The sequence below is a fragment of the Podarcis melisellensis genome (genome assembly GCF_964234715.1).
Source record: "Podarcis melisellensis genome assembly, chromosome: 13".
Lineage (NCBI taxonomy): Eukaryota > Metazoa > Chordata > Lepidosauria > Squamata > Lacertidae > Podarcis > Podarcis melisellensis.
In genome coordinates this window covers 38,242-65,639 of record NC_138545.1, presented here as the reverse complement: position 1 = coordinate 65,639, position 27,398 = coordinate 38,242, and the positions used below count along the sequence as shown (strand labels likewise).

General features: G+C 49.3%; 1 protein-coding gene across 3 annotated transcripts; it reads left to right on the top strand.

The window, feature by feature from the left end:
- The first annotated feature begins 591 nt into the window (after nt 1-591).
- Nucleotides 592-26,171, top strand: LOC309354920 (NXPE family member 3-like). 3 transcript variants are annotated; one of them, XM_081885209.1, is made up of 6 exons: nt 592-733; nt 16,846-17,004; nt 20,447-21,174; nt 22,340-22,413; nt 22,648-22,860; nt 23,716-26,171. In XM_081885209.1, the coding sequence occupies exons 2-6, from the start codon at nt 16,924-16,926 to the stop codon at nt 24,243-24,245; spliced, it is 1,626 nt and encodes a 541-aa protein (XP_081741335.1). In that variant the 5' UTR covers nt 592-733; nt 16,846-16,923; the 3' UTR covers nt 24,246-26,171. The 3 variants fall into 3 exon arrangements, with proteins under 3 accessions (XP_081741335.1, XP_081741334.1, XP_081741336.1); XM_081885208.1 differs by lacking the exon at nt 592-733 and adding an exon at nt 16,299-16,717; XM_081885210.1 differs by lacking the exons at nt 592-733; nt 22,340-22,413 and adding an exon at nt 16,299-16,717 and having other exon boundaries at nt 23,716-23,989.
- The last annotated feature ends 1,227 nt before the right edge of the window (nt 26,172-27,398 follow it).

Below are 27,398 nucleotides of genomic sequence, written 5' to 3'. Positions count from 1 at the left end.
GCTTCTTTTCTATAGGGAAGGGAAGGGGGAGAGGGGGGCAGACAGCTGCCTCCTATTTTCTCCCTCTCAGAGGAGGGGGGCTAGCAGCTTGTAGGTGAAGAGGCAGCCCCCTCCAACTAGGGCAGGGACCAGACTTACATTTCTGCCCCCACCCCATAGGCTGTCGATCCTTCTGTGGACCTTCCAGGGCATTGGGGAGGGGGTTCCCAAAGCACTGAGAAGCCCCCTTTTTTAAGCACAAAGGAATTTGTCTTATTTTCTGGATCTGTTTTTTCTTAAATTATGGAATAATAAAATATTTAATTTATTGATGTCCTGCTTCTGCCTTGTCTCCTGGGGTTCTGGCAGCGGCCTCCTTGCCCCCCCCCCCGACTTCATGGCTTCCAGGAAGGGTCTGAGGGGAGTGTGGGAGCTTGTGCTCTGCAATTCTGCCCTTCCCCTTCCTGCCCCCAACCCAAACACAGGATGGAGGGCGAGGGCTGGGTCAGATTCTGCCCCACCTTCTGGTTGTGGGAAGAGGAAGTGAGATGACGGGGAAATAGTGGGCAGCAACATGTGCCTCAGTCTCCCTTTCGCTTTAGGCTGGTACAGATGCTGCGTGAGGCAGCGCGGCGAGGAGCCTCTGCCTGCCTCATCCAGGACAGGAAGGCGTGTGGACAGACCCCCCCCTGCCCTGCCCAGGGCTGTGAGGACTGTTGTGCATGGCCCTGATTCTGCCAAGCATGAGACCAAGGTGGGCAAAGGGGCTTTGGGTGGGTCTGCGGGACTGGAAGGGGAGGGAGGCCGGCATAGAGTGTGTGCTGATAACGCCAAGGTTGCAGGTCCAATCTCTGTATGGGGCAGTTGCAGAATCTGGCATTGCAGGGGGTTGGACTAGATGGTCCTCTGGGTCCCTTCCAGCTTATGCTTCTGTGAGGCTGAGCAGCTCCAGGGTGTGGCTGGAAGGGGCTTCCCCCTATGAGAATGTCAGGAGAGCCTGCTGGATCAGACCAAAGAGGGGCCCCTAGCTCAGCATCTTGTTACCCCAGAGGCCAAATCCCCCTAGGAATCAGGGTAGACTGCTTCTGGATGTGGAGGTTCTGTGAGAACCAAAAAGAGCTCTACTGGATCAGGCCACAGTGGCCCAGGAATCGAGTTAGAATCATAGAATTGTGGAGGAACCCCCAAAGGTTTGGGGGGCCTCCAGGCAGTTGCATTTCCTGTGTTGTGGGGCGTTGGACTGGATGACCCTTGGGGATCCCTTGGATGACCGCCTGCCATGGATGCTTGAATTCCCTTCCAACTCTACGGTTCTAGGATTCTATAGCTTTGCCATCTCCATATAGCAAAAAGCCTGGACTCTGGGGAGAAGTGGGCTTGTTTGGCAAGCGGCTCAGATGGGCTTGATTGCGCACCCGGAATTTGCTGGCATGTGGTTGAATTTGCTCCTGAAACTAATGGCAGAATTTGAGAATCTGTGACGGATTCTTTAGCTGTGATTGCAGGGGGTTGGGCTAGATGACCCTTGGGGTCCCTTCCAACTTTACAAGTCTAGGGTTGTAACTGGCATGAGCTGTGATATTATTTGGAGCTGCCAAATATTCCACATTGCAGTTTGTTGAGGAGGGCAGTGAGGAGCGGGAGTGAAAAGGCAGGAAGGCCATCTTTGAAACACTGGTTTCAGGAGGAGAGCATCCAGGACAGAGCTGCCTCTTGCCCCCAAGTGGATGCCAAACTCTTTACCTTCCTCCAGGAGTGCCAGCTTGGCACCGAAACTTGTAGGTGCTGGGCCCCTTCAGGGGAATTTTGTGGGTGCTTGGGTCCGAGGGCCCCAGAGAGTTGGCGCCTATGCCTTCCTCCCTGGCCTGTTCTGGAAAAGGCAAGACAGCACAAGGTGAATAATGAGGCTGGAGGCAAAGTGAAACCAAAACAAACTTAGCTTTTACTAAAGGTTTTTGCAAGGCCTTCTGCCTTGGTCAGATCACACCTGGAATGCCATACCCTCCAACATTTCACTGATGAAAATAGGGACATCACGTTCCATAATGATATATTTACTATTTATACCCCAGACATCATACTGGGTTGCCCCAGCCACTCTGGGCAGCTTCCAACATATATAAAAACATAATAAAACGTTTAATACTAAAAAAGCCCCTTCCCTATACAGGATTGCCTTCAGACAGCTTGGGGGGGGGGTCAGATAACTCCATACCCTCCAACTTTTCTCCAATGAAATTAGGGACATTTAAGGGAAAGTGGGACATTCCGGGATTAAATCAGAAACTGGGAAGGGTTAAATCAGGGATGTCCCTGGAAAATAGGGACACTTGGAGAGTCTGGAATACTGTGTCCGGTTCTGGGCACCCCAATTTAAGAAGGATGTTGACAAGCTGGGATGTGTGCGGAGGAGGGCAGCCAAGCTGATCAAGGGTCTGGAAGCAGCCTGATGAGGAATGGTTGAAGGAGCTGGGTATGTTTAGCCTGGAAAAGAGGAGACTGAGGGGAGATATAAGAACTACTTTCAAATATCTCAAAGGCTACCACATGGAAGATGGAGCAAGCTTCCTTTCTGCTGCTTTGGAGGGTAAGACTCGAGGCAATGGCTTCAAGTTACAAGAAAGGGGATTTGGACTAAACCTCAGGAAAAACTTTCTGACATTAAGAGCTGTTTGACAGTGAAACTGACTCCCTTGGGAGGTTGTGGATTCTCCTTCCTTGCAGGTTTTTAAGCAGAGGTTGGATAACCATCTGTCATGGATGCTTTAGCTGAGATTATTGCATTGCAGGAAGTTGGACTAGATGACTCTCACAGTCCTTACCTACTCTACAGTTCAAAGATTCTGTTGTGGTTATTGTGAAGCTGAATTTATTTTGGGTTGGGCAGGGTGTGTGTCTACTTTTAAGGCAGTTTGAGAGTTTAACCCGAAAAGCAGACAAACACATCATAGGAAAATGTGTCAGCCTGAACTCGGCGCTGCCTGTTTCCTTCACTCAGCTCCAAGGTGGCTTCTTCTGGCGAGGGGCGAACGAAGGCTGCATGACACCTGGGGTGGCAAACCACTATGTACAGCGCATGTGCGGCATTGTTACATACAGCACATGTGTGCGACGCTGCACATGTGCTGTACATAGCGGTTTGCCGCCGGCACCGGGATCCTCTGCTCACAGCTGCAGCTACAAACGGAGGATCCTCTACATGCGGCTGTGGCAGCGCAATGGCTGCTCGCATGCAGTGAGCCCCCGCAGGGTGTCTTCTTGTCACCCCCCCAGACATGGCACCCAGGGCGCCCCACGCCCCCGCCCCCATTGTGACACCACTGCTTGTGGCCCAACCACAGATCAGCTGTCCCCTGCATCGCCTCCTGTCTTCTGATCTCTTTTTTAAAAAATATTTTTTTATTAACCGACCAATCACATCAAACCAAACCAAATTACATAAATTCCAAATTACACAGCCGAATTTTAAATTTTTGTTGGGGGTACCCATATTTCAAGTTCCGAAGAGGATCCAGTCAACTTCTTGCTTCTTACTGCTGTTTTAATGTTCACAAATCTAACCTTATGATGTTCACAGTACTATCCAGTCCTTTCTTATTGTTTTTCCACATCTCTTGTTGTTATTTTCATATATTTTTCCTTTCTCTTTGTGACCTCTGATAGTCTCCACAAGCTGGTTAGAACATTTTGTAATCCTGCATGGAGATATATATATATCTACGAAAATCTACGAAAGCATATATATATATATATATATATATATATATATATATATATATATATATATATAATCCAGTAGCCATATCCAGACGTTTTCCATGTAACATCACTTCCATACATCAAAACAGTCTTAGCGTCATTAATCTTCACCAATCTGCCTCCTTTCTCAAAACCTCTGAGGAGATTAACCAGGAATGCAGTCTGAAAACAAGTCCGTTCTTCCTCCCGGCTATAAATCCTTTGGCAAGATGGTGACTCCGAATTAATTGCTGCGCCATTCCAAAAGCTCTTATTGCTTCTCGATCTCCATAAAGCATACTTTTGGTTAAAGTTTATCTTCACACAGACCTTAATCATCCTGCTTGGGTCAGTTCAACCGACGATTCTAATGAGGAGGGCTTCTTGTAAATCACATAGAAGGAAAGTAAAAGAGGTTGTCCCCCCATTCAGCCCCGTTGTCAACATACCCCGCCTTTGGTGTATCTTCATCGTAAAATATTCCTGTTTCTCCAGCCCGTCGTCTTCTTTCGCAGAGGCCACTTAAATTAGCAGACTTCACTCCCCTTCTTCACTTGAAATATGTGCATCTGCTTCTTTTGTAATTAATTATTCCAAATTGCTGCAACTAGTGCGCGATCAGAGACAGCGTCCAGGAGAGCCGAGGTCCACACGGGGGCATTCTGCCTAGGGCCCTCACCCCCTTCTTTCGAATTAGGGGGTGATTTATGGGCACAGCAGGCAAGGGCAGTGTTCCCCATTTCCTTGGGGCAACAAGGGAGGCTGCCTACTCCCATAACAGCCTCTTAATTACCCCGTGTGGGTCGGAGAGATGGTATTGTCGGCCATCTTCCAATGCGCCCCTAGTGGCCCCCCTGCCTTCTGATCTCAGCTTGCTCTTCTTCCTCCACCATTATGCAATTTTTCTGATTTTTAAAAATATTTTTAATTACTTTTCAAATTACTGATTCTGCAGAATACAGTGCTATCGAACAGAATCTGATGGTCATACATGTTTTTCATTGTTAGAGAAAAATTCCCTGGCTCACTTGGATTGTCAAACAAAGACTCCAGCCAAAATTATAGGAGCAAAACAGCAGCCAGTAGGCCTGATCTTTATTGTTGTTGTGACAAGACTTCAAACTACCACATGGAAGAAGCTGGAAAAAGTCCCAAACAAAGGATAACTCCCCCTTTAATTTGATTGGCCATGAGCAAGCGGGCTTTAGGAACAATTATTCAACCACTGACCACATGGTAATTATGTATCATCTTGCCAGAAAATATTCTGCCCCGAGTCGGGGGCGCCTATGTGTCGCTTTCATAGACTTAAAGGCCGCCTTCGACAGTATCCCAAGAAACTGTCTATGGAAGAAATTAGAGAGATGGGGCATAGATAGAAGGCTGTTATGGCTTATAACCCAATTACACCACGGGTCGTCGGCTAGAGTGAGACTCACACCGGCGGGAAACCTATCCAATGAGGTCCCAATAAATAGAGGAGTGCGCCAAGGCTGCATTTTGGCCCCACTCCTCTTCAACTTGTTTATTAGCGACATGAAGCTCTTTCTGAGTGAGTCTCAAGCCAACATTCATGCCCCCCGCCTAGCTGATTTTCGCTGCCCTCTGCTTCTATATGCTGACGATGCAGCGATCCTTTCCTACTCTAGAGTCGGTTTATGCAGAGCCCTAAAGATTTTTGCGGCTTATTGCAAACTCAACCATCTGATAATTAATCATGGAAAATCTAAAGTACTGGTCTTTAGCAGGTCTCGGAAAACTTACAGCTGGAAGTTAGATGGAGTCCAATTAGAACAGGTTTTCAAATTTAAATACCTGGGAGTCTTTTTTCACTACAACCTAAGCTGGAAGCCACAGATACAGTATTTACTAAACAAAGGGAAAACAATACTTTACACTCTACTCCAATTTTTTGCGGTCGACGGAGCCTCCCACATCCCTTCTGCACTGAAGGTGTACCACGCAAAAGTGGTTTCCACCCTCTGTTATGCTGCCCCGCTCTGGGCTCCAGGGTCCAATTTAACATCACTGGGGACACTGCAGAATCAGTTTCTCCGTCGCCTCCTGAAACTCCCCATGTGTGTGAGCAATGCAGCCATACATCTGGAGTTAAAGATTGCATCATTGGAGACTGTCATCTGGAAGCGAGTCTTTGGCTATTGGCTGTCCAGCTGGCATAGGCTTCCCCACCATTACCTCTTTCAGTGCCTCTGGCGGGATGACTTTGTTAATCCGTGGGTAAGAAAAATCCATGCCAAACTTCTGAGCATCGGAATTTCCCCAGCGGACTCCTTAAAGACGAACCTACGCTCAGCCAAAAGCCTCATCGAGCAAAGATTAGCAGACATTGACAATCAACACAACCTCTCCAGGGGTGGGGGTGTCTGCTCTCCCAGGTATCACGGAATAACCCCACCACTTGGCCTTCCATCATACATGTCATCTCTTTCATCAGTACCACACCGACTTGCATTTATTCGTGCAAGGTTCAATGTTTTTCCATCGAACCTGCTGAACCACAGATTTTCCAAGGGTTTGGTGTCTCCGCTATGCGAGTGTGACGGGAAAACAGTTGAATCTCTTCCACACATAATGTTCAACTGTCCCTTACATAGCATAGCCAGGACTAAATTCCTGGGTCCTGCTTTACTGCGCTTGGTTGGCAGGCCTGTTGAGTCACATGCCGCACTGCTCTTGCAGGATACAGATCCTTCTGTAACTCTGCAGGTGGCGAGATTCCTGAATGCGGTTATCTCACACACAAAAACCACCAAAAAACAACAACAACAAAAACTAATCGGACAGTTATGATGAGAGTGCATGACGGATCTCGTCTCCAGTTCTCCTGGAACCGTCCTTCGGATCTTTCCAGGCCCCAAGCTGTTATTTGTCACTGCTCAATGTCCCACTCTTGCATCGTGGTGTTCCTCTTATGTCGTTCGATGTATTGGTTTTTATGCTTCTGTGCTTTTATGTTTGTACATATTTTATGGGCTAATAGCCGCAAATAAATATAAGTAAGTAAGTAACTCCCCCTTTTTATAAGTTTCCTAAATTACCCATAAAACCCTTAGGAAAACATAGTTATAAGAATTTTAAGGTCTTATATATAAAAAATAGATGTTCATAAATGTAGCAAGCAAACACATGTTGTTGTTTAATCGTTTAGTCGTGTCCAACTCCTCGTGACCCCATGGACCAGAGCACGCCAGGCACTCCTGTCTTCCACTGCCTCCCGCAGTTTGGTCAGACTCATGTTTCTGGCTTCGAGCAAACACATACAAATATGTTGATATGAAGGGGGGGGCATGTCTTCTTCACCCCTTCTGACGGTTACCAGAGGGTCCGAGGCAATGACCTCTAGGGCACCCAGCCCCATATGGACCCCTCAGCCCCCACACTGTTACACAAGCACCACACTTAACCCCGAACCCCATAAATAAAGCGCCTTTCTCCCTTCCCTACGTCCATTCGCCAAAACCCAGATAATGCAATCAGGTAAATGGCAGACAGGAAATAAACAACACACTCAGGATTCTGTTTTAGGCCGCCCCCTGTGATGTATGTATGATGTATTGGGGGAGGTGGCCCTGGGCTACACCCCTTCTGTGATGTATGTATGATGTTTCTGGGGGTGGTCTGAAGTTTGAGGGTGGGCAATTTAAGAAGTCTATATAAGGGCAGGCACAACTTTGTTCTGGGTCCCTCCTCCCTCCTGCGTGTGGGGGGAGCACCCTGTTGCAACAGCTTTAACAAAGATCAGGCTTACTAGCTGCTTTGCTTCTCAATATTCTCTGGTTGGTCTCTGTTATTTTCTCCTACCAATAGAGAACCTACAAAACGACTCTGTATGGGCTCTTGGGTACCCTATAAGGGAAAAGGAGCAGTTTTTTCTCATAACACCACCATACATTTGTCATAACTGTGTCATAAATTGGGAGTGTCTTCTGGCAGAAGCCTGAGCACAAGGCTTGCCCTGTCCCTCACATGACCTCTACCTCCACCTGTTACGGAAAAATTCTGGGGGCAGGTTTGCTCTACTGCCCAGCTCTCCTTGTCAGCAAAAGAAGGAATCTCCAGCCAAGTAAAGAAGCAACTCAGCGGTCAGTAGCCCAACAAGGTTCAAACACACAGAGAGTAGGAACCCCAAGCATGGGGTTGCATGAACCTTTAAGACCTTCCCTCACTTCCCATAACACATTTCCAGATACATCATCAATACATCACCAATGTGTCACCAAGAAGGAGGGAATCTTGCATGGTAACAGGAGTCCATTATTCAATAAAACTATTTAGACCTATCCTTTCCTGAAGATGGGCTTTGTGAACACCTGGCTTCTGCAAACTTCATCAAGGGATATCTGTCTGGTCCATTGTTATCTTTTCCCTTGTGAGGTGGGAGGTCTAAGTGACTCTATGCCTCAGGGATTTCGGAGCCTGAGAAGCCCTGGATTCCCCACTTCCAGAGGAGTCATTAGCCATTGGAACCAAGGAAATGGGGCAAACTGTTGAATTTTGGTGATTATTTGATTCTATATTGGGTAGTCAGGGGAAACACTACAATACATGGTACCCACTTATTGCTACAGTTTTATACACTACTTTTTAGAGGCTGTGGTGGGGACTCGGGATTTTGGGGAAGTCATTTTAACACACCCTTTAGGTAAAACAAAGGTAAGTATTTACATGTTCCTTTTTCCCAGTCCAATCCATTGAGGTTGGATGTGCTGTTGGTCTTGGAATGAATACCTGTCTGGCACTCAGGTACCAGGATGTCAGCAATTATCACCCAGGGAGTGGTCTGCTGAGTATGTGGTCTCACACTTCAGGAATTATGGCTGCCCCATGCCATATCCCAAGCTTCTCCTCTGGTAGCCATTTTCTCTCTGATTAGAACAATGTTGGAATGGTGTAAATCCATAATTATAGTGGTTTTATATGAATTTTATATGAATTTCAAGTTTTCCCGTTGAGCCAGTACATAGATACATTTATCAGCGAATTGTTACATTTGGTAATGTGCAGCGGTGGCTCTTTGTCTTTGCCTCGTAGTGCGGAGAGGCAAAGCTGGGGGGGGGGGGAGGTCTCATGGAATAAAACCAAAATAAATAAACTAAAGGCATGTGAATGTGCAGAAGGGAGGGGGTGTAATTATTTACTGAAGAATGCAAAGTTACCTTCCCTGTAGCAAGGGAAGGTAAATGAAAGTATTCAAATGCCCAAAGTCACTGTATCAGCCAGATTCACTTGTGGGTCTTCGAATATATTCCTCTTTGCTTAAAAAATGAATTAAGTCAGACCAAACAGGTACGAAATAGTCCTTTTTCCTTTGACCCTGAGGACTCTCAGTTTATCAGTTAGTTTTCCCAGAGGGGCAATCTCCCACACTTCAGTGTACCAAGTAGTAAAATTGGCCCCATCTAGTTTTCCCCAAAACTCTAGCGGTGGTCCTAACCGCTCTAAGCAGGTGCCCTTTCAAGTCTTTACAAGGCAGATTTTGGTTACCCTCATCAGATGTAAGTAAAAGTGCTAAAACTGAGAAGCTGGGATAATGTGGCAGTTTAAGATCTTAGTGATATTTTTGAACAACTGCTCCCTCTTTTCTAGCTCAGCTGATGCACAGCTGCCAGACAGGTCCCTGTCCCAAAGTCCCTGTTGCAGGAAGGGAGCCTGAGGAGCTGAGGCAGATGGTGTTGGCAAAGGACTGGGTCCTAGACTTGATGGACAAAATAGAAACCGATGAATCCCTGTGCCTGGATGGCATCCACTCCAAAGAACTCAGATGCAAAATTGCTGCTTTTTAAAAATAAAAATAAAATGTACGACTGGCCCCTCAGATCAGCCTCCATCACTGAGGACTGGGAAGTGGCCAGTGTAACACCATATTTCAAAAGGGATCCATGGGTGGGGCTTTTGGAAATTACAGGCTTGTTAGCTTAATGACTGTCCAGAGGAAATTGATGGAAAGCATTATTATAGAAGAACAAGCCTTGCTGAAGCAGAGCCAGCATGGCTTCTGCCTGGAAAGTCCTGTCCTGCAAACCTTTTGAAGTTCTTTGATGTGTCAACAAATATACTGGCAGAGGTGGTCTTTAGCAGGGCTTTCTTTCACCCAGAACTCAGCTCCAGCACCTCTCAAGTGGGCGCCATTGCCATTATAAGATAATAAGGGACGCATTCAGAGTGAGTTCCAGCACCTCTTTTTCTAGAAAAATAGCAATGGTCTTTAGGCTTTCAAAAAGTTTTTCATGGGAAGCAGAGAGCAGGAATAAATGGACTGTCCTCCCAATGAATAGCTCCAAACCCGGTTGTCAGGGGTTCAGGAGTGGAGGCACAGGAGAAGGAGGAAAGTTGCCGGCTGGGTGCGCGCGCCAAGTTCAAATGCACAGGCGCGCGGGACAGCCGGGAGCGCGGATTGGGAGCCAGGTCCTAAAGCACGCCGGAGGCAGGGGGAAGAATCCGGGGACTCTTCAGCATCAGAAGAGTCCAGAAAGGGCAACACCCCCGCGGGCAGAAGGACCCAGAGGAGAAAGGAGCAAAGGAGGAGGTGGAGCAAGGCTAGGGTCTTGAACTGGTGTCTGGGGGGAGGAGATTCAGACGGAGCTTCAGCGGTCTAGGGTTGAGACGTAGAGCTGCGCGCCGCGGCTTTGGAATCGAAACTGAACCTTAATAAAGACTTTTGTATATAACAAGAACTGCCGTTGGTCCTCTGTGAGCTGGGACCTTGGGCAGCTCTGACACCGGTGAATTGGGAATAAAATGGCAAATGCAGACCGTGCAGTGCATGCACACCGGAGCAAAAAATCTGAACCTCATATAGATGTGAACAGGGTCTGAATTGGCGATGACCAACCAGGAACAAGAATTTGGGGTCCTAGCAGAGAGCATGATGCAAGACACTCAGGTTGGAAGTTGCTCCCCTCCCCACCACACTGACACGAAGGAGCTTCAGCTGTTGAATTTCTGCCAAGCCGGCTGCTGTTAGAGGCCCAGGAGGAAATGTTACACCTCCTGACATCAGTCCAATGTGCACTTTCTTGGGAGCAAGTCCTGCTGCATCTGGCAGGGCTTGCCTTCAAGCCAGCACACACAGGATTGCGCAGCGCGGAGGGTGCTTAGCACCTGCCACAAGGCGGGCTCTTTGGGCTCATCACCACCAGCTAAGAAGAGCTGGATTTGTCATTCAGGGTTAATGCTCAAAAGCCTGCAAGTCCCTGATTAAATCGCAACAATACAGAGATGCCGCTTGATAAAGGAGGCAGTTGGTGTTTGATTTCATTATCCACAATTAAATGAGTGACTTTGGAAGGGCCACCTAGAATCATAGAGTTGGAAGAGACCACAAGGGCCATCGAGTCCAAGCCCCTGCCAAGCAGGAAACACCATCAGAGCACTCCTTACATATGGTTGTCAAGCCTCTGCTTAAAGACCTCCAAAGAAGGAGACTCCACCACACTCCTTGGCAGCAAATTCCACTGTCAAACAGCTCTTCCTGTCAGGAAGTTCTTCCTAATGTTTAGGTGGAATCTTCTTTCTTGTAGTTTGGATCCATTGCTCCGTGTCCACTTCTCTGGAGCAGCAGAAAACAACCTTTCTCCCTCCTCTATGTGACATCCTTTTATATATTTGAACATGGCTATCATATCGCCCCTTAACCTCCTCTTCTCCAGGCTAAACATGCCCAGCTCCCTTAGCCGTTCCTCATAAGGCATCGTTTCCAGGCCTTTGACCATTTTGGTTGCCCTCCTCTGGACACGTTCCAGTTTGTCAGTGTCCTTCTTGAACTGTGGTGCCCAGAACTGGACACAGTACTCCAGGTGAGGTCTGACCAGAGCAGAATACAGTGGCACTATTACTTCCCTTGATCTAGATGCTATACTCCTATTGATGCAGCCCAGAATTGCATTGGCTTTTTTAGCTGCCGCGTCACACTGTTGGCTCATGTCAAGTTTGTGGTCAACCAAGACTCCTAGATCCTTTTCACATGTACTGCTCTCAAGCCAGATGTCACCCATCTTGTATTTGTGCCTCTCATTTTTTTTGCCCAAGTGCAATATTTTACATTTCTCCCTGTTAAAATTCATCTTGTTTGTTTTGGCCCAGTTCTCTAATCTGTCAAGGTCGTTTTGAAGTGTGATCCTGCCCTCTGGGGTGTTAGCCACCCCTCCCAGTTTGGTGTCATCTGCAAATTTGATCAGGATGCCCTTGAGTCCATCATTCAAGTCGTTGATAAAGATGTTGAATAAGACCGGGCCCAAGACAGAACCCTGTGGCACCCCACTAGTCACTCTTCTCCAGGATGAAGAGGAACCATTGATGAGCATCCTTTGGGTTCGGTCAGTCAGCCAGTTACAAATCCACTGAGTGGTAGCATAGTCAAGACCGCATTTTACCAGCTTCTTTACAAGAATATCATGGGGCACCTTGTCAAATGCCTTGCTGAGATCAAGGTAGGCTACATCCACTGCGTTCCCTTCATCTACCAGGCTTGTAATTCTGTCAAAAAATGAAATCAGGTTAGTCTGACATGACTTATTTTTCAGAAATCCATGCTGACTATTGGTGATCACAACATTCCTTTCTAGGTGCTCACAGACTGTTTGCTTAATGATCTGCTCCAGAATCTTCCCTGGTATTGATGTCAGACTGACTGGGCGGTAATTATTTGGGTCCTCTCTTTTCCCCTTTTTGAAAATAGGGACAACATTTGCCCTCCTCCAGTCTGCCGGGACTTCGCCTGTTCTCCAGGAATTCTCAAAGATGACTGCCAGTGGTTCTGAGATCACATCTGCCAGTTCTTTTAATACTCTTGGATGCAGTTCATCTGGCCCTGGAGACTTGAATACATCTAAACTAGCCAAGTATTCTTGTACTATCTCCTTAGTTATTCTGGGCTGTGTTTCCTCTGCTGAATCATTTGCTCCAAATTCTTCAGGTCGGGCATTGTTTTATTTCTCGGAGAAGACTGAGGCAAAGAAGGCATTGAGGAGTTCAGCCCTTTCTGTGTCCCCTGTTTGCATTTCACCATCTTCTCCTCTGAGTGACCCCACTGTTTCTTTTGCTACGAACATACCCATAAAAGCCTTTTTTGTTGCTTTTAACCTCTCTAGCAAGTCTGAGTTCATTCTGTGCTTTAGCTTTTCTGACTTTGTGTCTACACATGCTGGCTATTTGTTTGAATTCCTCTTTGGTGGTTTCCCCCCTTTTCCATTTTTTGTACACATCCTTTTTTAATCCTAATTCAGTTAAAAGTTCTTTAGATAGCCACCCTGGCTTCTTTAGGCACCATCCATGTTTCCGTCTCATTGGTATTGCCTGAAGTTGTGCTTTTACTATCTCCCTCTTAACAAACTCCTAGCCATCATGAACTCCCTTTCCTTTTCGTATTACTGTCCATGGGATCTCACCCAGCACTTCCCTAAGTTTTATGAAGTCGGCTTTCTTAAAGTCAAGAAATTGAGTCCTAGTATGCTTGGCTGCTCCTTTCCACTGTATAGTAAACTTCAGAAGAGCATGATCACTCGCGCCTAATGATCCTTCCACTTCTACCCCACTAACCAGGTCATCAACATTGGTTAGGACCAGATCTAAAATGGCTGTTCCTCTTGTTGCTTCTCCCACTTTCTGGACAACGAAGTTGTCTGCAGTGAGGAATCTGTTTGACCTTATGCTCTTGGCTGAGTTTGACATCCAACAAATATCCGGGTAATTGAAGTCCCTCATTACTACTATCTCCCTTCCTTTTGAATGCTTGGCCATCTGTTCCAGGAAGGCATCATCTATGTCCTCCGTTTGGCTTGGGGATCTATAGTAAACTCCCACAATGAGGTCACTGTTATTCTTCTCTCCCTTAATTTTGACCCAAATGCTCTCACTTTGGCTTTGAGGTTCTAAATCTTGGATCTCTTCACAGGTATACACATCCCTGACATATAACGCCACTCCTCCTCCTTTCTTGCCTGGTCTGTTTCTCTGAAATAGATTGTATCCCTCCATTATTACATTCCAATCGTGGGACTTATCCCACCAGGTTTCAGTGATGCCTATTATGTCATATTTAGCTTGCTGTACCAAGAGCTCAAGCTCATCTTGTTTATTTCCCATGCTTTGCGCATTAGTGTACAGACATCGAAGTCCATTAATCATTCCCCCGTGTCTCTTATTTAAGGATTTTTTCCTCCCACCACTAGGTCTGCGTGCTGTTTGCTCCATTTGGTCTATGACATTTGGATGATCATTTTCATCAATTGATAGACTCCTACCTTCAGGAGCACTGTCTCCCTCCTGATGAGGTTTCTGAGATTTTTGGCAAAAACATTCCTCCCAACCGTTGTGAGGTGCAGCCCATTGCTTGCCAGAAGTCCATCTTCAAGAAACTGCAGTCCGTGATCTAAGAATCCAAACCGTTCCTGTTTACACCATTTGCGAAGCCAACTGTTCACTTCCACTATTTTTCCCTCTCTCCCTGGGCCACGTCGTTCAACTGGGAGGATAGATGAGATGACAATTTGTGCATTTAATTGCTTCAATTTCCTGCCCAGAGCCTCGTAGTCTATTTTGATCTTCTGGAGGCTATTGCTTGCAGTGTCATTGGTTCCCACATGAACCAAGAGGAAGGGGTATTTGTCAGTGGGTTTTATGATTCCTTGCAGTCGTTCAGTTACATCTTGGATCTTAGCCCCGGGGAGACAGCACACTTCCCGAGACATCTTGTCAGGCCCACAGATCACTGCTTCTGTTCCCCTCAGTAGGGAATCCCCTATCACCACTACACACCTCCTATTAGGTTTGGTCGGGGTTCTTCCGTGAGCTGTCCGTTCCAAGGTTGCCTGCACATTCCCTGAGGACTGACTTTGCTGCTCGTCTTCATATACCTGATCAACTGTAATGAGGGAGAGATCCTCAAATGGAGTCTGCTCTTCATTTTCCATGCTAGGGGAGAGGACCTCAAAGCGATTGTGTATTTCTAAACAATCAGAGCGAACCCTGGGCCTCCTACTTCTTTGAGTCACGTTTCTCCATATATCTGGCTCCTGTGTTGGTGAACTAGCCTCCTTCTCAGGGGAGTCTCCTGTCTCCTCCTTGGTGGAGACGGTGTGCTCTGTTGCTTCCAAGAAGAGCTCCAGCTCTCTAATTCTTTGGAGCGTAGCTACACATTCCTCCAGTTGCTGGACTTTGTATTCTAAGAAGGCAATCAACATGCAATTGCTGCAGGTAAAGCTGCCTGCAACCTTTGGCAAGATGGCAAACATTGCGCAGGAACCGCAGGCGACTGCAGCTGTTCCCTCACCCTCCATCTTGAGAATGTGTCGTAGGGGGTGGCTACAGCGGTCCTCCATCATAAAAAGTGTGAACACAAGACAAATAACTCCCCCCCCAAAAAACCTAGGTCTCCCCCAACAAACACTTGAGACTAGCTCCCCTAAATCTAAAAGATGGATCAAACTGCGCGTGCCGCTACCCTGCAAGCTCTGATAAGCTCCTCCCACAGCTAATCACCTGCCTCAACAGAAACAGAAGAGCTGTTTTACGATCCAGACTGAATTTGTGTGATCTGATCTTTTAAAGATTTGCTTTCAAACTGCTATGTTGTGTTTACTTCTATTATATATTTTGTTATGCGATATTTCCACTGTACACTGCAATCCACTTAATGGATTCTTAAATACAGGTAGCATAAAACTGATCCCCCCTCAAACAACTCATTTCTTCCTCTTGGAAGATCTCCTGTTGGAGGTGAAGCTGTAGGCATGAGCTGCCTTGTGCTGAGACAGGCGATCTTGAATCCTGCATTGCAGGGGGGTGGACTAGATGGCCTTCCACCTCCCAATTCCATGCTTCTATCTAGCTCAGTATCAGCAGCAGCTCTCTAGAGGGCTTTCTGTAGACACACCAGGGACTGAACCCGAGACCTCTTGCATGCAAGACATCTGCTCTGCCAGCCTGTCCCTTTTATTACCTACATTAAAAAACCTGCCTTGATCCTGGTATTTTGGGCCAGGGCCACTATCCAGGCATTGCCAGGACAAATGCGCTTTGAGGATGCCCCAGAATGCCAGACCAAGTCCACAGGCCCCCCCCCTTTTATGTGGGATATGCTGGTTTTAAAAACAGCTGGTTTTAATGGGTCCTAGAATCATAGAATCATAGATTTGGATGGGTCCCCCAAGGGTCATCTAGTCCAACCCCTGCAATGCAGGAATCTCAACTCAAGCATCCAGATGGGCCATCCAGCCTCTGCTTAAAATTCCTGGAAGGAGAGCCCACAATTTCCTGAAGGAGTCTGTTCTATTGTTGAATAGCTCTTCCTGTCAGAAAATTATTTCTGAGGTTTCTTGCTTTCATTTGAATTTCTGCCAAGCCTAACTCCTAACTGCATCTGCTGGCCACTCTCCCCCCCCCCCCCCGCCCACAGCAAGAGGGGGGATTGCCACGCAGCTCAGGGTTCAAATCCTCACATGAAGCCAGTCTCTACCTCTCAGCCCAACCTGCCTCTCAGGGATTAATATATTAATAATAATAATAATAATAATAATAATAATAATAATAATAATAATACCACCTTTGAGGTCCACAGGAGGTGAGCCCTGGCTACTTATGTACAACATTGACTCATGTGGCTGCCTGCCCAGCCAGAGGAGTGGCTTTCCAGCAGCTGCCCTGCCTCTCCCTGGTGGTTCCCGTTCCCTGGAAAATGGAGCTTTGCTCCTCAGGTGCTCCTTTTGAGAAGGCAGTCCAGGAGGAGACACCCTCTCCTCCTCCGCCCCTTCTGCAACTGTTCAGAGTTGCTTGCCCTGCAGACAATATTGGGGCCTTCCTCCTCTTCTTCCTCCTCCTCCATGGGCTCTGCCTCAGTTGCTGTGATGGCACCAGAGATGGGGCTGGGAAGGGGCCTCTGAGGAGGCCCTGGAGGAGGAGATCTGCTTGCAGAAGTCCCTTCCCTGGCAGGCGGCCATTGAGGTGGAGATCCAGTGCAGGAAGGGAGAGTCCTCCTCTCAAGGTCCGTAGCCTGGCTGTCAGAGTCCCACTGCAAGGTCCAGAGCGGGAGACAGGTGTGTCCCTGGACCCAGGGCTTCACTGCTCCACTCCCTTCCTCCCTTCACCTGGGCTGCTCTCTGCCCCTCTCAGGTTGCGCTTGGCCTCTTTGAGGGTGAGTCACTCCCACCTTCGTGCCTTGTCAGCACAGACCGTCCTGCAGAGGAAGCAATGAGGCACCTGGCCAAGAAGACTTCTGGGGGCTGCCGACCAGCTGCTTTTTTCTGCTTTGGACTAACCCTCCTGCTGGTGGTGAGTCAAGGGGGCAGGTTGACTGGGGGAGTAACATGCTCTCTAAAAATACCAGGCCTGGGTGGGGGTAAAAGCTGAATGGAGCCCTTTGGGAGGATGCAGTCTTTTGAGGGGCTGGTGGGTGTTTTTTGGGGGGTGGGAACATTGTGGTGGTTTGTGCATCTCCTGGGGCTGCTGGTGGTCACTGGGCTAAGCCATGCTGCCCCCAACTAAAAAGCCCCTGCAGGGAGTGGGGAGGGCTCAGTGGGGTTGACTTTGGGGTGTGCATGTGATTGAAAAGGAATGGTGATGTGGGTCAAGAGTGGACATCTTGCCTCTGTGGGGCCTGTTCCTGGTCTGTCCTTGCTCAGCCCCACTACTTGCATTCGCCATCAAGCCAGACAGTGTCAGACAGACGTGCAACCTGAGCGGAGTGGGGTGGGGTCCCATCCTGAAGTTCCCACAAGAACTTACAAAAGACCCATTCGGGGGGGGGGTGTGTCTCTCCTTCCTTTGAGGTTTTTAAGCAGAGGTGTGTGGCTATCTGTCTTGGATGCTGTAGTTGAGATTCCTGCATTGCAGGGGGTTGGACTATGTGAGATATAAAACACCGGCCCCAAGACTCTGGGTCCTGGGACCTTTAAATAAAAATTTGAGCAAAATTGGTGAAGCAGCAAAAAGTTAGTTTATTGATTACATATACGTGTCTTTCAAGATTTGGGTGTCCCAAAAGCAGGCACACCCCAGTTTAGTAAAACACAAGTTTATATCACCTGTTCCCATTGGGTGGAGGCACACAGGGGTTACAGTCTTATCAGGACCGCCTAATTAAAATATTAAACTCTCTGCCCCTATTGACATCTCCCATCCCTCTAAATCCAGGGACCATCACTCTTAATTACTTTTACCCAAATAAGGAAGTGTGTTCTCATGCATTTACCCAAACGATGATGAGGCCACATCCTGACCACCCCTTAGGCGCACATGATTTCTATCCAGTTCTACCCTGCTGAAGTGTCTAAACCACATTCCAGCAGTAAGCCACCCTGTTTTCTGGCATTCTAACCCCAAGCCAGTAAAGATAAGTCCCCAAGCAAGTCTATGGTTTCGGAGTTGTTGCAAATTTCTGCTCAGAAGCTGCAACTATTGGAGGCCTTTTGACCTTTCATGCTTTTATGAAAAAGAGACATTTTTATTCCTCACAGACCAGATGACCCTCGGGGTCCCTTCCAGTTCCACGATTCTCTGATTCTATGAGCTGCCTCTTGGTTTGCCTGGAGTGCTCACGTTTTGCTCAGTAATGTTTCAGGGGCAAGTGAGCTGGTGCCAAAGGGAATGAGATGTGGAAGAGCCCATCTCTCGGGGAAAGGGGTTGGGCTGGGTGGTCTTCTGAGTTCTGAGGGGGGACCTTGGGCTTTGCTGGCCACTTGGGTGGCAGGGGGGAAATGCAAAAAGCTTGACTGACTGGTGGAGATGAGAGGGAAGTGCTGCTTAATCTCCCCCTCCAGCCCTTCTCAGCCAGGCTTCTGGATGTGCACATTTAAGGGACACAGCTTCCCCCCAAGGATCCTGGGAGCCATAGTTCACCCCCAACTGGACCGGATTTCCCCTCACCCAAACAAAATCCAGGAATCTTTGAGGGGAGTCGTGTGGTGCCTCTATCTAAGTTGGCAGAAGTTACTTAAACCTCTTCCTTTGGGGTCAAACGCACTCTGCAGCGGTTTGCCCTCAGAATCCCTGCTGGATTTGGAGCTTGGAGGAGGGGATTTGTCCCCCTGCTTTCCCTCTCCCTCTGTAGGAAGAGGACTTGCAGAATTGATGGGTGTTGCTGTGTGTTTGGTGTGTGTGAGGAGCAAAGTAAGAACAGTCCAAATTGGGAGTTAAGATTAAAAAGGGAAAAGGTAGTTTTGCTTTAAAAATAAAATCAAAAACTTCCTTACAGTAGCTTCTTGTGCAGGGTCAATTTTTTGAGAGAAAATGTCTCTTGCTCCCTCCCCCAAAGGAAACAGGGAAGAGTGTGTGTGTGTGTGTGTGTGTGTGTGTGTGTGTGTGTTAGCAGGGGCTCTGCCTCCGGGCACTCCCCTCCCCTCCTTCCCTTTGGCTCTTCCCAGATCCTTCTTGGAAGACACTGTTCCTGCTGGGTTGCAGCAAATATAATAAGCGGTTGTTGGGAGTATGATGGATGCTCCTTCCACTTCCGAGCCGCACCTCAGCCTCAGATGTTTGGATTGCACCTCCCTGCCTTCCATAGTTCACTCAGCCCCACAAGGGCACCAGCGGAGCTTAACCAGGAGATGCCCTGCCCCCCTCTGCCCTGCCCCTCCTTCCTGCAGGGCTTGGGGTCCCAGTGGGCTGGGGAAGGGTCCCATCCTCAGGGTTGGGGGGGTCTGCTGAACCTTGAAGGAGCTCAGCTTTCCTCCCTTCTTGCTTCTCTCTTGACTCATGGCTTCCCGGGGCTAAGGAGAAACAGGGTCAGCCTGGAATAATATTGAGTTGGATAATGGCTGGTGGGAAAGGGGTTAGGCAGGGACCCTCTCCTCTACGCTCTGCTGCCCCCCTCCCGCCCTTCAGACTGCTCAGGCCAGGTAGAAACCTTCTTCTACTAAGTAAGACGTAGGAAATGCCACTAAAGCAATTTTACTTTAGCCCAAAGCTGTGGAAACTTTAAAGATATTGTACACTTTATCCAAAAAACTGTGTTTTTCTTGACTGAAAGTTACTCTGGCTGCTACTTTGTTCTGCAGCTCTAGCAGCACTTCTTGCAAAGAAACAGCAACGTCTTTTTCTTGTTTATTTCTCTAGGTCACTTCTGTTTTCTTCACTTCTCACTTCTCTCTCTGGCCCCCCAGTCTCGTGCCTACCCGCCCCATTTACACGATTTTCATCAGTGGCCCCCTTGGAATATCCTGGGGGGAGGGCCCAGGGAGCCATATGGCCCCCAGTTGAGAAACACTGCGCTAAAAGATGGCCAGAATGCAGAAGCCTAATACAAAAAAGTCATAAAAATCCAAATCTGCCAGGAGCACCCATCCATCTGCCCTTCAGCCTCACTGGAGGCACCTGGCGCACAGAGGGAATAGACACCCCCCTGCGCAAAGCCCGGGTCTGGGGTCTCTCCTCGGTAGCCAGCGGGCATCGTGGGGAGCGCGGAAAGACCCGGTGCAGGATGTGAATGGCCATGTTTATGCTGTGAACCGCCCTGAGATCTATGGATGAAGGGCGGTATACAAATTTAATTCCCCACCACCATCATCTTCGAGGGTGGGGGCTGGGAAAAGAGGGGGGTTCTCCCTTTCTAGACCTCTTTAAAATAGGCTCCTGGCCACAAAGGCTAAGCGTGGCACTCTACAGAGGCAGCTATGCTTCTGGGTGCCTGCCCTGCGCTTGGAGCCTGCTCGCGAGTTTTCCTTCGAGGCACCCTAGAGCCAGCAGCCACAGGCTCTTCTCTCTTCGGTCTCCGCAGGTGCTGTACTACACCATCGCCACCGAGGAGCCCCGGGCCCAGTCGGCGCCCCCGCCCGCGCGCGACCCGCGCCCGGCCTCGACGCCCTCCCCCGACGCCCGCGAGATGCAGGCGCTGCTCCAGCTGATCGCGTGGCCGGCTCCCGCCGAGGCCGCCGACGTGGCGTTCGCCAGCTCCACCAGCCCGGAGAAGAGCGGCTACGCGCTCCTGCACGCCCCGCGCAACTACACGGTGGGCGACACGCTGCTGGTGCGCCTTGAGGCGCGCGACCACGCCGGGCGGCGCAAGCGCTACGGGGGCGACTTGGTGCGCGCCAAGGTGCACTCGCCGGAGCTGAAGGCGGCCGCGCCCGGGACGGTGCAGGACCACGGCAACGGCTCCTACACGCTGGTCTTCCCGCTGCCGTGGGCGGGCGCCGTGCGCGTGGCGGTGCGCCTCACCCACTCCAGCGAGGCCGTGGCGCTCTTGCGCCGCATCCGCCGCTCGCAGCCCTCCACGGTCGCCTTCTCCGGCTACTTCGCGCAGTCAGACCAGCCGGGCAAGGAAGAGGTGACCGAGTGCAACGTCCACCCGCCGCCCGGGCCGGCCTGCCAGTACGTGGACCCGGGCACCGGCGAGCGCTGGTTCTGCGTGCGGCCCCAGGCGCACCCTTGCGCGGCCCTTGTGCGCCACTCGTCGGGGCGCTACAAAAGCGTTCTGGCGTCCAGGAAGAAGGCTTTCTTTGCGAGGTGAGGGGGGCGGCGGGGAGGGTGCCAAGTCGCCCAGGAGGCTTGTTAGACAGGTCTTTCGAAGAGAGAGGTGGGGGTTTTGTTTCTGCTTTTAATAAGGTTTTGTTAAAGCATTTTCATAACAGAGTAAGAGAAAATAAACTAGATGAAAACAAACAGCGAGAGAAAGAGAAGAGAAAACACCAAAGGAAAACAAAAAGAGAAAAGGAAAGGAAAGGGGGAAATGAAAAGAGGAAAACAGAGGGAAAGTAAAAAAGACTTCTTATTTTTTGGCTGTCACTTACATAAAAGAAAGTATTCAAAATATTCACTCTAGAATGACCTACAACTGGCAATATTTTCCGAAACTTCCAACACAAATGTCACAGATTAATTCATTTTCCTTTTTACACAAGGAAGGTGTTCTCTAATTATTGTTATTAATAAACGTTAGCAATCGTTTTTCTCTAATCAAACATATCAGCTTTGTTTCCAGCAACTTCAACAACCTCCATATTAAACAATAATAAATACTTCCATCTTTGTCCACACAAGAGTCTCTCTGCTGTAATCATATATTTTAAAAAATTCCACAGTTCTTTTCTAATGTTTTGAATAATTTTTATATGCAGTCGACAGACAAAGAATCAGAAGTTCTCCTTTTTTCTTTCTTCTTTTCTTTCCCTCCTATTTTTCTTTTTCATTTTTTGTTTGTGCTTTTATTTAGATCTGTTTCTTTTATCTTTGATATTCTCAAAAGATATTTGATATTAATTTTTGTATATCCCCATCCCCAACAGAATCTTTTGAAGAAAAACAACAAAGAGCAGGGTGGGGAGGGGAGGGGAGGGGAGGGGAGGCGCCCCTCCATCTCCCAGGGGCCACTTGGGTGGTTTCTGCAGAGTGTCTCTCTGGGCCCTGACTCCAAAGCCATCCTGTGACCCTTTCGTGTAAAAGCACCAGGTAGGTATGGCTGAGATGAGGCAGGTGAAGGTGCCTGAGGGAGATGCACCAGCACGGTCAGTCAGTAGCTGGAACCAGCCACTGGAGGGGCTCTGGGGGCCCTTGATGCCCTTTGTTCTTCCCTAGAGCCAGGAGTTTCCCAGGAGAAGCGCAGCCCAGGCAGCAGCACCTGCAGGACCCCCTCTTCCCCTTCCCCACTTCTCATTTCTCTCTATCCACACAGGGCTGTGACAGACCAACCCATCCCAGGGAGTGTGCCTGTTATCCAGGTGCTGTCCAAGCCCCAGCAGGCCATCGGTGAGTTGCCAGGGGGGGTCAGTTGCCCCCTGCTGGTTCCTGGTCCCTTTATTACCTGGTCACAAATTTCTCTAACATATTTCAAGTCTGTCAATCAAGTTGGCTGGAAATACTTGATAATGGATGTCAGAGACATCCTTTTGAAATGATGAATTCCTGTCTCTTTGGACAGAGTGGCACTTTTCGGGCCTGGTGGGAGCTGACCATCTCTCTCCTTTGGCCACTTTCCTGCAGTGACACCACCCCCTCAGCCGTGCCGCCCTGGCCTTGCCCCCACCAACCCAGCGGGCTTCTACTACCAGGACACCTGGGTTTCCTTGCTGTGTTCCAGTCGGCCCTTCACTACTCCAGACTCGGCCCTCAGCTGCCTGAAAGGAAAGATCGTCCACATGGTTGGAGACTCCACCCTGCGCCAGTGGTGGGAGTTCCTGGTGGGATTCATCCCTTGTGAGTGACTGCTCCCCTGGGGTAGTGGCAGGGGGGACACTTTGGGCATTCAGGTGGAACTGGAGGCAGGTTGAGCTGGGCTGAGCTGAGGAGACCAGGCAAAAAGAAATGGAGGGAAGAGGACAATGAGCAGGGGGTACGGGGAGGGTCCCATTTGATCATGCCGGGTGGAAAGAGGAGGAATGGATGGCTGGGGCTAGGAGAAGCATGGAAGGGGCCAAAGAACTATATTTTACCCAACATGAGTCTCGAACCCATGACCCCGAGTGAAAGATTCTTGTGCTCTACCAACTGAGCTATCCAGCAACACTTCAAACCCTGGTCTCTCCAAGGTCTGAGTCCAACACTCTAACCGAGCGGGTTCTCAAAGGCTGTGGCGCACCATAGTGGGGTAGCAGGAGAGGATAGCAAGTGTGGCAGAAGATTCACGGGCAATTCGAGAAATGCTTAAATTATAGTATAGTACAGCATCAAAATCATTTTTTGCATTTGCAGAATATGGATAGATATTATTTTCCAAATGAGAGCAAGAGCCTCAAGAAATGCTGAGGACAATCCAACTTGGGTTTTCCAACACATTTCTTATTAATGAAAAAGTTTGGTGTGGCGGGAGTAGACTTTTATTCCAAAAGTGCAGCCCAGAGAATAAAGTTTCAGAACTTTACTCCTGAGTTGCAGAAGGTTGGAGTAGATGACCCTTGGGGATCCCTTCCTACTCTGTGATCCTAACCCCTACTCTAGCCGCTACACCCACTGTCCCTGTGAGGGTGGGCAGGACTCAGAGCAGGAGAACCCGGGGCTGTTTGGGGTCTGAATCTCTCTCTGTTCCCCCTCTCTCCCTGCCCCTCTTGCCAGCACTCCAGCAGATCGACCTCCACGTCACTTACCAGTCGGGGCCTCTCCTGGCTGTGGAGGCCACCCGGGGCCTGGTGCTGGGCTGGCGTGCCCACGGTCTCCCTCTGCGCACTGGCAAGACCATGATGGCTGACTTGCACTACCTGGCCAACGAGCTGGATGCGCTGGGCGGTGGCCCTGACACCGTGGTGGCCTTCACACTCTGGGCGCACTTCACCACCTTCCCCCTGGAGGTCTACGTCCGCCGGCTGCGCCGGGTGCGGCAAGCTGTGGCCCAGCTCTTGGCCCGCAGCCCCCTCACCACCGTGGTCATCAAGACGGCCAACACCGGCTACAAGTCTGTCTACGGCAGCGACTGGCTCTCCCTGCAGCTGGACCACCTGCTGCGCGCCATGTTCGCCGGCCTGCGTGTGGCCATTGTGGATGCCTGGGCCATGACCTCCTGCCACTACCTGCCTGACAACATCCACCCTGGCAAAGTCGTGGTGAGGAATGAAGTTGCCTCCTTCCTCTCCTATGTCTGCCCGTGAGACTGAGCCAGGAGGGAGAGGGAAGGAGCCCCAGGCGGGGGTCGCCAGATGCCAGATGCCTTGCCACACTCTGCACAGCGGGTTGAAGATCCCCTACAGTGGGGAAAGGGGCCTCCAGAAAAGTGGGGGGCACCCTTTCCCCCCAGCCACAAATGTTATGGGGAAAATGGGGGGACTTTGGGTCCCTGGAGGTCTGCTGTGGTCAGAGATACAAATGGAAGGAAGCAAGGCAAGCTGCTGATCTCTCTTGGTCTGTTGCAATAGACCAGGGGTCGGCAACCTAAGGCCCATGGGCCACAAGTGGCCCACAGGGGTCATTTAACCGTCCCATGAGCCCCCCCAAACTGAGCCACCCGCTCAGCAAGTCCCCACACGCTGCGGTAAACTGGTGTAGCGCAGCACGGGGACTCGCTTTCCCAATGCTGGAAATTGCATCTGTGCAGACGCAGATGCCGGAAATCACAGGCACACGCAATCCAGCCCACGGAGGGATCTCTGCTGGAGTAAACCGGCCCAGGCGAGGTAAACCTTGCCAACCCCTGCAATAGACTCATCCCCACCTGCCCCCCTTGCAAGGAGGTGAGGGAGCCCTGAACAAAAGCATGTGACAATTTTTAAACCCTCAGAGAGTGACTGCCCTGTCACAGAAAGAACACCCCAAAACACATCACCGGTACATCACAAAATTGGCTGCACATGGAAATCAGATCATGCTCAGAGTCCACATTTCTCCAACGTATTTCAAGTCTGTCAATCAAGTTGCCTGGAAATACTTAATGGATGTTGGAGACATCCTTTTGAAATGGTGAATACCTGGACTCCAGAATCCATTGCCAAGGACAGATACCTGCTCCTTTAACAGGTCTGCTTGGCCATTCAATAGATCCTTGTCAAATCTGTTCACAGAGGGGCAGCCTATTAGGAATTCCCTGCTCTGTGTCTTGAGGGAGTCTCTGAGGTTGGCTAGGAGCTAAGCATGGCTGCTGTACATTTTCAGACATGAGGTTTATGCAGTTACGTGGGTGCATTCACCTTGTGCACTTAGGAATGTGCCTTTTATTTATGACACTTTAGAATTCACAAACACAGTCTGGAGCTCTGGGGGACCAAAAGTGTCCTCTGTTATGAGCAGGGTGGGAGGAAGACTGTTACACTTGTGGCTTTGGGGCTTGATGATCCCTTCAACCCCAGAAGGGCCAGCTCGGTCTCCCCTGAGAGGCACTGGCGCCTCCCTCACACCACCCCAGTCACACTGCTGTCCTCTTTGGCTGCCCACTGTGCTTGGACCTCAGAGCATGTGCAGTTAGGCTGTGCTGTATGATGCCTGTGTCGTAATTCCTGGATCCAATAAGGGTCAACATCTAACTGAGGATCCCTTTGTTGAATTAGTCAGGTAAGGACCATAATGACCCCTAAATATGGGTCACTAGTATAAGAATGGAATGGCTTTGTGTCAGAGGGCAGACAGGTAGATCCCCTCCCTTACCTGGCTGGTGGTGAGAAGGACAATGGCCAGAGCTGGGTGTGTATGAGCTGGGCTGGAAGCAGGCCAGAGGCCAGAGAAGGAGAGACATGCTGGATCTTTGCTGGAATCCAATGCTGGGAGAAGCAAGACCTTCTTGGGTGTCAGTGCTGGGAGCCCCAGCACCCTACGCTCGGGTTGTAGATATGTGTAAATAAGCCACACATCCTAAAGCCACCATGGTCTCTGCTGGCTTTCATTCCAACCAAACTGAACCCTGGGTATGTGCTTGGAATCCCTGGGGACTCTCAGCGCTTGGAGATTGGGGTGGTGTGCAACAGATTAGTAAATGAAATGAAACAGAATGATAAATGATATAAACCTTATGCAGGAGTGGCATAGAAAATTGAATTGAAAGGAATTAAGGCAAGATGAAATATTTAAGAATAGAGTTATTTTCACATGATTATATTAAATGCAACTTAATTTGCACTAATAAGTAGCAAGCACAGAGCTATCAGTTACAGCAAATAATGCAACTCCTGACTCCCTCCAGCCCCTCTGGTTGTGAAACTAATCAAGGTTTAGATCAGTAGCAATCCATGGCTGCCAGCCTCATAACAGCATGTGAAGCAAAGCAGGCACCAAGGCAGAAAAGGAAAAACAGCCAGGGAAACCTACCCCCACCAATGTTCCATGGAGGGAACTTTGAAGCCCCTTCAGTGCCGCTTTGCCAAAGTGCCTGACACCTTTGTCTTGGATCCTGGCTGCTGTTCCTGCTGCCCAGTTGTAAGGCCAATGTCTCCATGAACCTTATCTAAAACAGCCAATATGTGCACATGGCTCCAAGCAGTTTGTTAGACACAAAGGAGGTCTGGTGTCCTTCATCTTGATATATCATGGCTTCTCTGCTTTGTGCATGACGGAGACGTGGGCCTAGCAGGGCCCAGATTAGCAGTCTTCCTGCTTGCATTCATCTGTCCCTGGTTATCTCCCATGTAGATTACTGCAATGCTCTCTACGTGGGGCTACCTTAGAAGGTGACCCGGAAACTACAACAACTCCAGAATGTGGCAGCTAGACTGGTGACTGGGAGTGGCCACCGAGACCATATAATACTGGTCCTGAAAGAGCTACATTGGTTCCCAGTATGTTTCTGAGCACAATTAAAAGTGTTGGCGCTGACTTTTAAAGCCCTAAACAGCCTCAGCGCAGTATACTTGATGGAGCATCTCGACTCCCATCCTTCTGCCCAGACACTGAGGTCCAGCTCTGAGGGCCTTCTCGGTAGTGGCGCCTGCCCTGAGGAATGTGCTGTAAGCCACTCAGAGTGTCTGGGAAAACCGAGCCAGATGGGAGGGGTAATAATAATAATAATAATAATAATAATAATAATAATCTGTTGTGGTTACATCAAGCCCTTCAATGTCACCCAGGGGTCAATGAGTCCATGAAGAAAGGCATCTGCATATGTTCCAGAAAATATTTAACATCTACACACCATTCAAGTGTCCTGAAGCCATCCTGGTTTCTGATGTGATCCCAGAACCACTGGCAGAGGAGCGGGGTGAGTGCAGAGCCCCCAGCACCATTGGGGAGGGAGGTACCACCGCGGCCACCCCCGAACACACACCCCCCCTCTGCGCCATGTGCTACGCCCCCGGGGCGTGTGCCATGCCCCCACGGGCAAC